The 16,411-nt window shown below is 36.2% G+C and overlaps 1 protein-coding gene across 1 annotated transcript in view; it reads left to right on the forward strand.

Moving 5' to 3' along the window:
- Positions 1-6,846: 6,846 nt before the first annotated feature.
- LOC139133335 (short transient receptor potential channel 5-like) overlaps positions 6,847-16,411 on the forward strand; it is a 72,032-nt gene continuing 62,467 nt past the window's right edge. The window contains exon 1 of the mRNA XM_070699883.1: positions 6,847-7,137. Within this exon, the coding sequence (XP_070555984.1) occupies positions 6,954-7,137 (184 nt within the window). The 5' untranslated portion in view covers positions 6,847-6,953. The remainder of the gene's footprint in view (positions 7,138-16,411) is intronic.

A 16,411-nucleotide genomic window follows, 5' to 3' on the forward strand; every position in this document is an offset into this window, starting at 1 on the left:
AGAGTAAGCTCGACTGTTTTGTCACAATCATCGACTTGAACGAAGTGCAGTCTCGGTATTACTGGAGAGAGAAAAAATCAACAAATGATTGTTTAACGTTTTTTCTATTTACTGTCTCCCACTGCTCAGCATGAGACTTTGCCCTATACAATTTGCAGTAATTCTCATTATTTTGCATAACATTCAATTTTATACATGATTACTGTAGATGAAATATTTTTAATTGAAGTTCGGTGTTTGTTATCAGTTCAACTTGACACATTTATTGTAGAAACTGACATCAAGGAGATTGTGATTATGCGCCTCGAAGGAGAAAGGCTTAAAACTTTTGCTGTACTTTCCTCAATGAAACTTCCAAGCATTCTCTAATCAAAGAAAGCATAAAAATCAGGGGTCACTGTGCAAAGTTTGGTACTAGAGAAACAGGTTATCTAACATTCACCGATGTCCGAAATTAAAATGGCCGCCATCCCTGCGATGATTCTATGGGGGGAAATCAAATTTTTGATTTTTCCAAAAACTAAGGCAGTGAAATTTTTTTTCATATACTCCAAGAGCTTAAAAATAAGCCCCTGCATATAACACGGCACATGCTGGAATCTGATCTGTTTAACACAGCACCATAGGGTTCTAATGAATCAGGTAAATTGTTGATTGAAAACAGAATGATGTTATCTCATATTATTGGAGTGAATAGGATCTATTGTACCTTTTAATAATAACCGGCGGGTAGACGCTCCATCATCTAGGCCTGAAAAATGTTTACGGAACAGGTAGCCTAACAATATTTTTGCTAAAATTGTTTGCAGGGGAAGAGTTAATCGGATTTTACGAATGAGTCTGTATTTTAGTGCTTGATTCCAAGCACTTAAAATTTCCTTGCGCTTGTATACACTCATAAACATTAATAATTTAATTTATTTTAATTTAGTGCTCTTTCACTTCCTTCATCATTCTAGGGCAGAGCTGAAATGAAATACTAGCTAGATGACCCAGGTGATTACTGTGATTTCGGTACGTGTCATGTCATGGCATCTGTATTTGTTTTGATGGTCTTGATGGAAAGTGTAAATGCGACCCAAAGATAGTTGTAATTGGAAGTATGGTGTCCTCTATTTGATTGCAATTAAATACAGTGAATTTCATAATAGCTTGGAATTACGGGGTGCTTGAGTGATAAGAAAAACGTTTCTGGCGACACAAAGTGACGCCACCTGCATTCATTACAGACGTTCTCTTTTGATAAATTTTGCAACAATTTAATGCAATACGACTTTCACAGTGCCACAGTCAACATCGTCAGTGTTGCCGCGCTCCCGTTGAAAAACTCACCCGTAAAGTGACCGCTTAAACGTTCTTACATTGCGTTTATCACATTTCCCGTCGATGAAACTGCCCAGAACGCTAACGAAAGTTTTTTTTTCTCAGTGCAGTGTGTATGGATCGGTACGCGATTGGCATTTCCTACACTGAACGTGTTCTGAAAGTGAGAACAGTGGACGCCATATCGGGTTAAATTGTTGCAAAATCTATCAATTTAGAACGTGCTATGTATGTTGGTGTTAATTTCTATCGCCAGAAATGTTTTTCTAACCACCCAAGCACGTTGTAATTCAAAGCTATTATGAAATTCACTATAATTAGTCCCTGCTTCAAGGTGATCTAGGCCAGCATAGATTTCCGTGCAGAGAGAGAGAGAGAGAGAGAGAGAGAGCCAAGTCATCCTTTGCATCATGTACAACATTTATTTAGAACTATGAAAGTGGCCCTAGCACCTTTATTATCATATTATGAAGCTAAAGCCTTTTTCAGGGCTGGATTCAAAAAAATTAAGCGTTTGTAAAGTAGAAACAAGAATAGCAAACAAAGCTGTTCAGGTAAACTTTGATTGCATTCATATCAGCTAGTGTCGTCAGGTTGAAGAAGGTGGTAGCTATTCGTTATCACCAGGGAGGGAGTAATCATGAACGGGGTGGTTAGGGATTTTTAATGGATGTAATGGATAGAGGGCAATGGTGGCTTTCGCAATGGGGGAGGGGACCAACGGGAAGATTTCTGGAGGGGAGGTGATAGTTGGGCAGAATGGCGGACAGAAGGCGAATTTTTTTCCAGTAGTCGCATGAGGACAGTTGAGAATAGTTTCAACCACCATCCAAACTTTATTTTTGTTTAAAACATGCTAGAATAGCACATTGATGTTTCAAAATAATACTGGGATATCGGGTTCTTTATTGCCCCTCACTGGAAACCTACCCTTTTTGTCATAACCCATTAGCCTATTTGCATTTTGCATAGCGTCGGGCAGCGAAAATAAAGCTCCGGCTCGCGAGAATTTATTCCCTCACTCACAAACTTTGTCGCTGTCCATGCTGATGTACCAGTGTCCAACATCTTTGGGAGCAACTGGCACTACGAACAAATTGAACTAATTTCAAGGCGGTAGGTAACCAAATGATGAATAAACGTATGCTACTATATAGGTTGAACTCAACCAACTGAGAAATACATTTCGACTTTCACTTTATAATTGTGCAATATGGTAAAGGCATAATAATTGATATTATTAACTGTCCCTGAGAGTATATCATTCAGCTTTTAAAATAGATAATGATATTTTATAACGATCCTATTAATTTCGCCATTTCGATATTGACTGCAAGTTTTGCGATAACTCTAACAACGTGTACATACACGTGTTAACTCCTTTTTTTCTTTATCCATTGTTTGCACATCGAACCTTGGTGTCGCCATGAGACAGCTTTTACAGCGTTTTGGAGTTTTTATAAATCAAGAAAGCAGGGTCAAAAAGCCTACCCCTTTTTTTTGATCGCCAAGAAATTTAGTGCAATGTAATTTGCATTGTACAGTAGTTTGTAGTCATTATTGAATGTCGAGGGTATGCAGAGAGCACTCCATTTAAAGGTATACTGTCACCTACTCCAATTTTGCTACAGTTACCATGGAAAGAGCAAATCTAACCAATCGCAGATTTTAAGTGAGTGGCCGCTTTTTAAAAACAGCGCCCTCACATGGGCATTTCGAATACCAAAGAACACCCCTTTGTCCATATATGGGCATATTTAGATTACAGGTGACTGTTTACCTTTAACCAATTGTACACCTTAGTATTGATATATTTCTTTCGCATTTGAAACGACGGACTACACAAGGGAGTCGACTTGCTGATACCTTCCATCAATATTAAGAATATTTACGAATATTAGGCCAAAACAGTTACATAGAGAATTTCTTACGAGTATACCCTACACATACTATAACAAAACTTGTATCTGTGATATATCGGGACTGTATGCTATGTCTCCAGACCTTCTGTAAACTTCTCTCAAATATCGATTGAAGGGTACCACACAAACAGGCCTAGGTAAGAAATATTAGCAAAGCGTACGGTCCATATCGTCAGGATGGAATTCTACATAGCTAAGCTACGAAGTCCCACCTATGAGATGTAAAACACAGATAGTTGATGACAAAAGCTAGTTGTCAAGACGCAATTTTGACGATTTTTCCCGTCATACATGCCGTTTCAACATGGCGGCCTAGGATAACGTCGATGCGAAGGCAGCAGTCGTGGTAAGTTTTTACCGTTATTTTTATGTTTTGAAGTGAGAAATCGTGAAAAAATGTATCGCCTTCCGGGTCAAATATCATGGAAAATGCCCTCGTGAAGTATTTTTGTCGAACGTTTGGTATTTTTAGAGAAGATAGATGTTAATTGCGGACTGCTGTGGGTGTCTACAGCAGATCTGTGCGATTTTGCAAATACTAATAGGAAATAGAGCAAACTTTGCATGAGTACCATTTAATAAGCTAGACCCTGCACATACGGTAATCTCAAAGATCAGATGGTAGAAGTCGCATGTTGTATACGACCAAGTCAACGAGTTGAGATCTTAAATTGCACTGCACTGCACCATACCGTGTACCATACTTGTACTGATACGCACGTGGTTTTCTATGGATATCGCACAGATCTGCTTAGCAGACCCACAGCAGTCCGCAATTAACATCTATCTTATCTAAAAATACCAAACGTTCGACAAAAATACTTCACGAGGGCATTTTCCATGATATTTGACCCGGAAGGCGATACATTTTTTCACGATTTCTCACTTCAAAACTAAAAATAACGGTAAAAACTTACCACGACTGCTGCCTTCGCATCGACGTTATCTTAGGCCGCCATGTTGAAACGGCATGTATGACGGGAAAATCGTCAAAATTGCGTCTTGACAACTAGATTTTGTCATCAACTATCTGTGTTTTACATCTCATAGGTGGGACTTCGTAGCTTAGCTATCTAGAATTCCATCCTGACGATATGGACCGTACGCTTTGCTAATATTTCTTACCTAGGCCTGAACGATGTGCATGTTAAACTCATATTCTCTCAGAGTCCGACATCGTAATTGTAAACCAATCTCTCGTGTTATATCCGCGAAAACAGTCGAAGGAATCAATTGCTCGAGAAAGGTATATAAGTTTCCCTTTTAAATTTTGTCTCTCTTGTTGTTTATTTACCCTTTTATGGAACGATCGAGTTACTTGAAAAGTAATTTTTATCTGGTTCGTACAAGAAAACTTTAGAAAAAATAATAATAATATTACAAAAATTAGACCAACCGTTTGTCGAGAAATGAAAAAAGATCATGAAAAAGGTACCATTGACATACAATTTGTTCACACCAAAATTTATGAAGTAGAACAGCGGCAGTAGCACTTGTTGTTGAAAGACCTAGCACAGAAAATCGTTATCCTTAATGTAACTTGTGGCCATGGAAGCAACGAAGTATGTAGAAATTGGAGCTACATTTATAGCATCTCAGTTGTTTCAGATATCAACTATTGTTCGAAATTATGTCCCTTGCTATCAATTTAATCTATTGAATGTGGCACGAACCACTGAAAAATTTTGTTTAATTCTTGGCTAGAATACAAAGTATAACGAGAATAATAGGGCTTGAATACTATTCTTTTAAAGTGTAAAGTAAATACTTGAAAGTAAGAAACAGCACACACGAAATCTGCAACTCTGAAGTCTTTTGCTGAAGTTAATTGCATTATGTAATATAGCCTTCCACCTTTGCAGTGCTCCAAAAAAATATTTGATCTGTAGCTCGAGACTATTGATTGTGTCATGTGATTGCGAATTAGAAGAAATCACGTGTACATACAGTTGATTCCGATACTGGAAGCATGAGGAACGTATGATAATATCTGACCTTGGGAGACGTCTCCAGCTGCTACAGTTTAACGACAGTGAATATGTTAAAATGTTTAATAGCTGTACATTTTAAAGTATTCTCATTACATTATTAATAGAAAATATCTACATTTTTTTCTACTCCCCAAATTATGTTCAAATACAAAGGACAAGCCTTGCAAACAGTATGTACAATATACAGTGTTAACATTAACAGATAATTTTATACAAGTCGGAATTAAAATTCAATTGTAAGTTCAACAAAATGAATAGGTCATGACCTGCACACAGATCGTGTTGACGAGTTGAATACTGGGTATTTTATAGCAGCCTTAGGCGTAAGACGATGCACTGTATGTTAAAGGTATACAGTCACCTGTAATCTAAATATGCCCATATATGGTCAAGGGGGCATTCCTTGGTATTTGAGTGCCCATATGAGGGCGCTTTTTTAAAAAGCGCCCACCCACTTAAAATCTGTGATTGGTTAGATTTTGTCTTTCCATGGTAACTGTGGTAAAATTGGAACAGGTGACAGTATACCTTTAAAACAAAACAAATATTATGAGGGGGTTTTCCGTTCGTCAGTCCATGCAATAAGCATTCCATTTATTTTGCTAATTGTAAAGAAACCTTCAACGATTAATAGCGCTTTAACATCGATACGGACTCGCTGACTTCATAAAAATTAAAAATAATTAGGTGATGTTTTAATTTCGGAAAAAAATTAAATACCATGATATTGATAGGCTAAGTCTTTCGATTGCATTGTACTTGTTTAGTCTTCTCTTTTGAAGTAGACATAGCTTTAATAATGAGTTGTCTACATTATTGAATAGAAGGTCAACCGGAGTCTGGTTTCAATAATTGCAGTCACTGAAATAGCTTATTACTTAACGGTTTATATGGTCCACTGATTTGAAAACTTACAAATCTGTATGAGGCAAGACTGTCAACCGATTGATGTATAGATGTACACGAACTATTTCTAGATATCCTAACCTCTGAACATGTTTAGAGGTTAGGATATCTCTAACTTTTTACCTTACTGTTCTATTATATGTGGGTTATGATCTATTTTCCGGGGTTCTGTAAGATGAGTTACATGTCGAAATACATATAGCGCTTAACTTTTGAAAACAGTCAATACGTGAGTGATTGCTAAATGTCGTTATTGGCAAATGAAATTTCGTCCACATGCCACAAAAACATTGCACATTGCAAAACGCGCGATGTGTTCACGAGGCCATACTTAGAACTTGAACACGTACACTTTAAGTAGAACATAAAGCAAATGAATTTTAGGGAACAAGAATGATGAAAATATCGTTAAACGCTACAGTCCATAAGTGCACAGGGCAATTATAGGGCCTAATGAAACTACCCAAAATGGCTACAACTATAAATTTATATGATAATTTCCGAGCAAATACACTTCCTGTGTTCTTTTGTAACATTCACATGTCCCAACATATAAACTTATGTAAAATATCTTACCAATATTTATATCATACAAGTAGGGCTATATCGTGAGCAGGCAACCCCTTTTATCAAATGGCGGAGTCCATGTCACGTGGCATTCAGCAGGTGTCTTTTTACGGTATATCAACGCAGGGCTTTGATAGATCAGCGACATCATATTGGCGCACTACTGGCGGAGCAATACATCAAAGTTTCCCGTTCCTTAACTTCAGATAGACTGAGAAAAACATAATTAGGGAGAGTGAGTACCATGGAGACGGGAGTAAGTCACGGATACCGTCCTGAACTGGAGAAGATATTCCTCAGTGCCGTTGAGAGAGGGGAAAAGAAAACAGTTCTTGTCGCGTTGAAACACATCAGCTATTTCAATGTTAACTGTATGGATGCCGAGGGACGCACTGCCGTCGTCATTGCAGTCCAGAATGGCAATATAGGTATGTTGATTTCGACTTTTCGACTCTTAGATAGCAAAGGGCAAATTCGTCTCTGCTACGGCGTGATGCAGTACAAGATTACTTGAGGTTTTGATTTCGTCTTGTTTGCATGTCGGATATCGACGCCCCTTCCTTTAATTGATAAGGAAAGCAAAGAAAGATACGCATAAATTGTTAGGATGACAAGTGGAGTTTTTATACGATACGAGTTTCTTCAAGTTGACGCACGATTGTCGTGGTACAGGTACGAGACGGCATTACCTTTTAAAACAGCTTCGGCTATGGCAAACATATTATACGACAAAGCGGTCTTGGATTTTCCCCAGATGTGTATTCCTAAGGCCTTTCAGAAGATTACTACATACAAGAGAGAATTTTTAAGGCGTATCTATGCGACGGGCAATATTACCAGTGCTCTCACGGGCGAAAGTCGAATTATCGCTATTGCAACAGCACAATAACACACGTCAACGTGTATCTCACCCTAACTTATTAAATCAGTGGGTCTGTTCAGGTATACCTGTCGCTAAGCAGAAACTGTCTGGTAGAATTTTCATGATTGCGTGAACACGCAATCCTTTCTATTGATTATATCGCACTTTTTACCCACAAGGTATGGGAAGTCATAGAAGAGCTACCAATAAAATTATGATAATTTTGAATATCTAGCTAAAGCAAAATACTTTTACATTAAATGTCCTCGTCACATAGGCAAGCTCCGCGCAGTTGTCATTACTGATCATAATCAAATGCAATAGGTAACGAAATCGTGCATTTGTATTTTAGTTGGTAAGGGGGAAGGGGGCTTGGATTATTAAGAGTGTGTTGCTTATACGTCACAACGTTAGTAGATTCAAAGCGCTCGAGCTAAACTATACTTAGTCTAAAGATTGCAGGATAATTTTATCTTTTGTAAACTTTATATTTTCATACTATCAAATGCTCCTTTCGTCGACATAAGTTACAAGGTTGTCATAGTGTACGCCACAAAGATGTAAGCGTACACTTGTTGCGCACCAAATTAAATGGTCACAACTTCGCTTCGATGTAGATGAAATAGGCACAAATGCAGTGATTTTAAACAATGGATTTGCTATCACCAAATCTAAAACCTTCTTCCTTGCACATTATGATATATATATATATATATATATATATATATATATATATATATATATATATATATATATATATATATATATATATATATATATATATATATATATATATATATATATATATATATATATATATATATATATATATATATATATATATGCATTAAGGTCATCCATCATTCGTATGGCTAGAGTATGATTTAAATCGTGACAATGTTCTTGTTCATCAACGATGCAAATTAACTTATTTTCTGTACATTGATGTACAGAAGAGAATTAGCCCTATAATTTACCTTTGACGAATAAAACAAACAATATGAAAAAATCAACCATGTTCACATCTGTGCATGCGTCTTAAGGACACGTATTACAAATGGAATTCGAAGTTACTTATTAAACGAATGGTATTGTTGATCAACACCACTGAGTGCCAGGTGCGCAAAAATAAGAAAGATTTTGCATTCGACACTTCAACAGGGTGACGAATTTAACGTTTGTCATTCAAACAAAAAGTCTAATAAATATTTACTTGAAAAAGTTGACAATATGCTGCATGGCTTTTGTTTCATTAAAAGGCTTCAAGAGTGACGTGCGAGCGGAAATATAGTTCCTTCGTTTTTGAAGCGCGTGCCACCTAATACTGTTTCGCATCCACAATAACGAAACTGTCTGTAGCATAATTAGCAGATTTATCAAGGCAATAAGTGTTTCATGATTGCACTGCATTAGAAAGGTGCGGCCTGCCTTAGCCACTCTGAACAACCCTGGTTGGGGACAGAAACTTGAGAATATTTAAACAAAGTAATGCAATGATCAGTGGTCCGAACATAACATGGACTAGGAGCTGGTATTAAGGAAAAAAAGTAATTCCACGCCGCGGCTATTGACACAATACTTGAACCCCCCGAATGATGGTTTTTGTCAGCTTTGTCAAAGAGCTCTCTAATGTATGAATCGATTTTTTCCTACCCATTTCTGTCATGTGCAGGCATCGCTTTGATTGTATTGACTTTTTGTCAATGTCCCAGTGGCCATCATTTTATTTTGTATTTTTCAATTTCCGATTTATCTCAATGGCAATAGAATAAGTCACACCACCAAGGGAACAGCGTTTAAGCTGACCTCAATCCGGGTCTAATTGAGTCTGTAGCTGCCATGGTAACGGCCAGGAATTTTAATTTGCCATAGCTGCAGGAGCAATTGCTTATGCTGTCCTCCATTAAGAAGTCCAGCAAAATTCACACCTGTGTTCCCCTTTAACTATTTCCAACTTCCTGTGAGACTCGCCTTAGATATTTTCAAAGTGAGGGAGGTCAAAAAATTATCAGCTTTGTTTGATAAATTCTTTGAGAAGTTCTATGAATCTCTTTTACTGAAATGTAATTGATTGCCTTCACGGTTAATATAGATTATTCGCATTAAGTATTGTATCAATCAATGAATCAATTAATATACTTTTTTCATATTTGGTCCAATGCGACCTTAGTTTAATCTGTCAAGAATGGTAATGTACCATATGGATGTATTTTAGAACCTATTTTTGTTTTAATTAGGTTCAAATAAAATAAAAAACAACGATCATGTAGATCATGCAAAAGTGATGGCAGATAGTGAGTGACTACATTAAGTTCATATGTATGTATGTATGTATGTATGTATGTATGTATGTATGTATGTATGTATGTATGTATGTATGTATGTATGTATGTATGTATGTATGTATGTATGTATGTATGTATGTATGTATGTATGTATGTATGTATGTATGTATGTATGTATGTATGTATGTATGTATGTATGTATGTATGTATGTATGTATGTATGTATGTACGTATGTATGTATGTACGTATGTATGTATGTGATGTATACACGCACACACACATACATAAATATATATATATATTATATATATATATATATATATATATATATATATATATATATATATATATATATATATATATATATATATAATGACTCTTCCTCTTAATTCTACTGTAAGACAAGCTCATGCATTATTACACTTTTGTTCTTATATCATGATTCGACTTTACATTCACACTTAAGATGAGCTGCGAGCATATAACTAATATTTTGAATGACTGAATGGGGTTTCAGTATTGTATGCTTTACGTAACGAAACGGTGTATTTTACAACGAAAGGAATTTCGGTGCAACTTGACATAGTTTCGTAGAGGGGAAGGCATGTATCGTGCAGGGACGCTTCTTTGCCGGGATACAATGTTTATATCAGGGGGACAATGAATTTGAATAACGCAGTAGTTTATGTGATCAAACACCGTAAAGGGTTCTGGACGAAGCAATCTGTTTAAAAGATTAAGCAATATCACACTGAAAGTAGAAACACTACATATCCTTGTGTTGCGGCCCGGCGCAAGCCATCAGTTTTCGTCAGGGAGTACTGAAGCCATTTAGAAATGTGAAAAGCTCGGTCTTTTGATGATGGGACTTTTAAAAAGGCCAGCTGGTTAACCAAAATAGCATCATGCAGTAATGGCGGGTTCCTCGTATATTCAATGGAGAGCCGACAACACAAATAGTTTAATGGTTTAACACCACATCACGACTTGTCCATTTTCCATTGTCATTCAAGGCCACTCTAGTGCCACTTCCTCGAAACAATCATTTAGGACCATATATTCATGGGGATTACTTTGAACCGCTTCAAGATGAAACAAATGAAAGAGGAGGACAATAAATTTGATAATGGGTTGGCGAAATATCCACACAGTGAAGGTGAAATACAGTGAAATATGTATTTATAGTGCAACATACGTCTCCGTACTCAAATATACATTCTGCACCGTTTCTATCTTTAGAATGACCACCCCTTTCAATATCGATGAAAACTCGAGTATGAAAGTTTAGGGCGAAATGCTTCTCATTTGACAGATTTTCAAACTCTCACAATGGCGCAGTTGTTTGCAAGGTTAAACGGCTCGCGAGGACTCATTGTATAGATTTTGCAGAGAAGTTAGGTGATATTTCGTCCCGTCGTTTATGTGCAAGTCGACCATATTGAATTTCAAATGCCAATAAACTTGAAGTACTTTGATTTCGTGATCCGAAAACAGACACAATTATCCTTGACTTTTATTCTTGATTACGAAAGAGAATAATTTAAAGTTCCCGGTGGCAAATAAGGGAAAAGCTTCAAAAATTCGTTTATTTTCAAAAAGCGTAATTAATTCAGGGCATTACCCTGATGAAAATAAAATGTTCCGTGCCAACCTTTAAAGACTGAAAATAACAGATGCAGTTAAAATATCCAATTTACATACTTTTGGATTAAATATCGACATTCCACATACAATAGATATAATGTAAAGTCTCGGCTCCGGTAAATCACAGACCCTGGAGCGAGACAAGCATTATTAGACAAAATCGGGGCAAGATTTGGCACAAATCCAAACATTCTTTACGTGGGATTGTTTTCTCGTTGAAAAGACAATGGACTGATGTATGTCCATTGGCGCATACAATTGATAATTCAGATGATTGTTCTGTGTTGTCTTGTTAGGGTAGAGGGATTGGTGTTTCATGGAATTCGACAGAGAGCTTTGGCTACGCATATCCTCACGGTACTCCACGCCTTCCTTCGCAACACGAGATTCTGCGAGAAGATACCTTTAAGATTCGTTACATTGTCATTAGACTGACGGGTCGACTTGTGTCGTTTTGGCACTCAGCCAATGATGTAAACATTTGCCCTGCAACAACACTCTCTGAGAATAAAACTAGCGTATGACCGATAACTTCTATGCTATCAAAACATTCCCCAAGGGCTCACTACATTCAAAGATTTAGAAAATGATAAATGCTGACCACATTCAGTATAACATGGAATTGCTCGAAGGGTTGTTGAATTTACTCACTCACCTCGTGCAGGAGAGACTAGTGTGGAATTGTATCTTAGTATCTAAATATATGGAAGGGAAGAACATATTTGTATGAAACTCCCTGGCGTACAGTTTAGTGTAAAAAGAAATGAAGTACTTTGTACGATATGTTCGTACCCTGATATCTAAATGCATTTTATCTGAGCATGATTGGCAGGCGGATGCCGGATCAACTTTTGCAAATTCCATTCAACCAGAACTCAGGGAATTAAACCTTTGTGGTTCCACATATAGTGTACTATTTATTCTGATATTGGAAATATCGTTGTGAAGTTTCAGGTAATAAAATGCTACTGCTCGAACGCGAAGAAGGTTTTGCGAAGAACAGGTTCAGAGGGTCAAGTTAGCTTTTTCTCTTACTGATTGGCTCGTTACTTTTCTAACAGCTGCGGTTAACTCATATCATTATGACTCGATGACTGTCTTAGCATGGTGATTAGAATAAATGTTGCCACATCCTTTGATTTGATTTTAATCAACTAATCTATTTCTAAACGTTTACAACTATTTCTTATCATATAGTTCCCATCCCTTACTGGCAGTCGTAAAACTGTACAGGGTTCCCTGCATTCGTACAGATTCTATACGCACAATGAACGTACACTGAAGTTTTACGGCAGTTTCTTCTAGCTGTTCAGTGCAATTCAAATCCACATCTGACGACTCTATACTCGCAATATAGTCATTAGATATACCTTCATATTTCACTGTATTTTTACATGACCTTTTGATATTTAGTTTCTGTTGTTATCTTTGTGTTTCCATATGAATTTTGAAAGTTCTGTGCTATTTCTGTGCTTTGGTGTCTTTGAATGTGTACTTGCGGTATGTGCATCTTTGTTTGAAAGTTGAGTCTGTGAGTCCGATATAGTGTTTCTGATCATCGTTTGTAGTGACAGTGGCTTTGTATATTATTGAAGAGGTGAGGCAGTTTCCTGAGAGTGGCACTTAAATATATATATATATATATATATATATATATATATATATATATATATATATAACATACATAATGTTTTTCGAACCTTTGCTTCGATAAAATTTAAAGTGCAAGAATGACACTTTTGATAATATATATAATATATATATATATATATATATATATATATATATATAATGTTTTTCGAACCTTTGCTTCGATAAAATTTAAAGTGCAAGAATGACACTTTTGCTCCATTCATTTTCAACAGACATAATGTTCTCCGTTTGAGCAAATATTTAACTAAGATGATACGTTATGACCCCTTATATGTTTAATCGTTTGACTGCCGCAATATGGTACTATTACTGTTCAAAACATGCATTTAATGTGGTATAAAACCTCGCTGGATTTTTCCGGCACTCAAGGTATATGGGAATTCATTACTATGCCGGAAATTTGCGTTCCAGAAAACAGTTTATTCTGTTTGTTCTTTGAATTTAATTTACGCTAGCAAAGTTCTAAAGATATATCACAATTTGCGACTGCAAAATGTGTCTTTTATTTTCTTTATTCACTGAGAGAAAATGTGTGTATAACGTGGCTTGAAGGATTTGAAAAGCAATCATTGTTTCGCCGTTTCGAATATTATTCCCTCTCGAAGTAACGAATAAAAGTCAGAGGTGGCTGTGCTAAATCATTTTACCCGAGCAAACAAATTAACCAGTATTTACTACCTCTTAAAATTTAAACCTCTAGGACAAAATTAAATTTTCGACTTTCACAAAATAAGCGAGTAAAAAGATTAAGTATACTATGAGCCTCAAAATGAACGCCAACAAGTGGTAGACAAACATTACAAAAATTTTCAGCATCTGAAATCTATCCCGAGGTGCATTCTGTTTTATTAATCTCATAGAGCAAACATCGTTTCCAAAGAAAGTGACCAACATACACGTTTACAAAGCCCATCGCTTGAAATCGTCCCTCGCGTTCTTGCAAACTGTGTTGTCTAGGTGATGGACGTCAGTATTTAAAAATACCCATATTGACATAAAATTTCCCATGAAGCTGTGCTGCTCTGAACTCTTCCTATCAAGTATAATACTCACGTATTTTTTGACACGCAGGTGAAGATGCAAAGAATGCTTGAACAGAGGATTACGCACGTAACAAATTGTGTGCGCACCAAGGGACCGTGACATGTGTCATTATTCGGGAAAAAGTGACGCCGAAGTCCGGGCTTAACTTGTTAAATAGCAGCTGTGCATTTCAAACATGTTGAATTATGTGCCGTCAGATAATATGTAATTGGTGCAAAGAACGAGAACAGAACGTCAAAGTTTTCTTATCCTCAAAAACATCAAATAAAGCAAGCAAGTGAAAGATTGCGCCATCGAGTATGCAAATTTCACAGTAACGTTTATCGGGAGACTTTGATGCAAATACATGCATGAAGAGCTGCCCATAACATAAATTCACTTGCGCATATGTCAATCCCAAAATGTATAGCATAACGTCAATGCTTATCTCGGTTTTCAATCATGGATGCTAGATTCAGTTCAATTGAAACTTCAAACCATTTTTCAATGTGGAAGGACATCTCACTTTAGAATAATGCATAAGCTTACCGTATCAAGTGCGTTGGCTCTACTCAACAAATTAATTAAGGCCCTCAAGACAAGGTCCCTGTTTTGATTTAAGTCTCCTAGCTGACGTAGCGTAATGGTTGACTGAGATGCATCTGGTGGCGAACATAAATCATGGTGTCAACTACAGAGTAGGAAAGCTTTCTCAAGAAATTACACATATAAGAATGTATAGAGACGGGATCCTACCAGCGGACTGCAAGACAAACAGACAGACAGACAGACAGACAGACAGACAGACAGACAGACTGATTGACAGAGGGTTATGAAGATAGAGGGACAGACAGAGGCGGTCAGAGACAGAAACATAGAAATGGGAAATTGTTTGACAAAGCGAGAGAAGCAAAGAATGGCAGAATCACGGACATAATGAGACAGTGAAAGACAAAGAGATAGAAAGATATCAGGGAATCGAGTGACAAGTGAAAGGTTCGAGTCACATCGATACATGCCTTAAAGACCGACTTAGATTAATTGAGACACACAGGAGAACGGTTATTCAAAAGGGCGAATTTAGTGTGTGATTACTCTATTATTGTGAAAAATAAACAAATAATAAATATTCATAATAATTGTCACAATATGCCTTGACTGAAGAATAACTGAAATATCGCGCTTAAGGCACCCTCTTGATATGCCTGTAATGCTAATGCTAACTTATGATTGGTACAAGTTATATATATATATATATATATATATATATATATATATATATATAATGCTCTGCTTTAGCATCGAGCACTGTAATTTCCCACGAGGACATCTGTATACTTCGAGATATATATATATATATATATATATATATATATATATATATATATATATATATATATATATATATATATATATATATATATATATATATATATATATATATATATATATATATATATATATAAATTACTTACTGAAGTTTAATGCATCCTGCAATCTTCAGACTCCATGCATCCTGCTACCCTTTCACTTCTGTCTGAAGATTGCACGATGCATGAAACTTAAGTAACAGATATAACTATTCCCTTGTACTTGAAATGATTTGTTATTATTATGTATAACGCTCTGCTTTTCGCATCGAACACTGTAATTTCCAACGAAGACATCTTTGTGTGTGTAATATATATATATATATATATATATATATATATATATATATATATATATATATATATATATATATATATATATATATATTACTAGGCCTAATTGCAATGATACCAAAAATTAAAAAAAACACAGGTTGACAGCAAAAAAGATAAAAGATTAATAACTTAATATTTTGGCAAGCCGATTAGATCTTTGGATAGGACCAGGTGTACATACAATCGATGTCTACACAAAGATAAAATGTTGCTACAGAACCCCTAGGGAATGTTGAAAAAACGAAAGTTTGCATGTCAACACCAACGCTAGAAATGGTCACCACTGACTAGTGACGTAGCTACACCTGTTTCTGTTATTCTTAGGAGACAAATCGTTACTCTTAAGCGATGTTAGCTAACTCGTCATTAATTACTTTGTACGAGAATTTGCAGTCAGTCTTGCGTCACTCGGCTTCCCAACGCATCAATCTTCCGATGTGGTTTTTTTTTCACTCGTTGTCAATAACATACTCACAATGTGTGACGGCTGAAGATTGATTCCATCATTTTGGAGTCTTAACCTGAATT

The sequence above is a fragment of the Ptychodera flava genome, chromosome 5 (assembly GCF_041260155.1).
Source record: "Ptychodera flava strain L36383 chromosome 5, AS_Pfla_20210202, whole genome shotgun sequence".
Lineage (NCBI taxonomy): Eukaryota > Metazoa > Hemichordata > Enteropneusta > Ptychoderidae > Ptychodera > Ptychodera flava.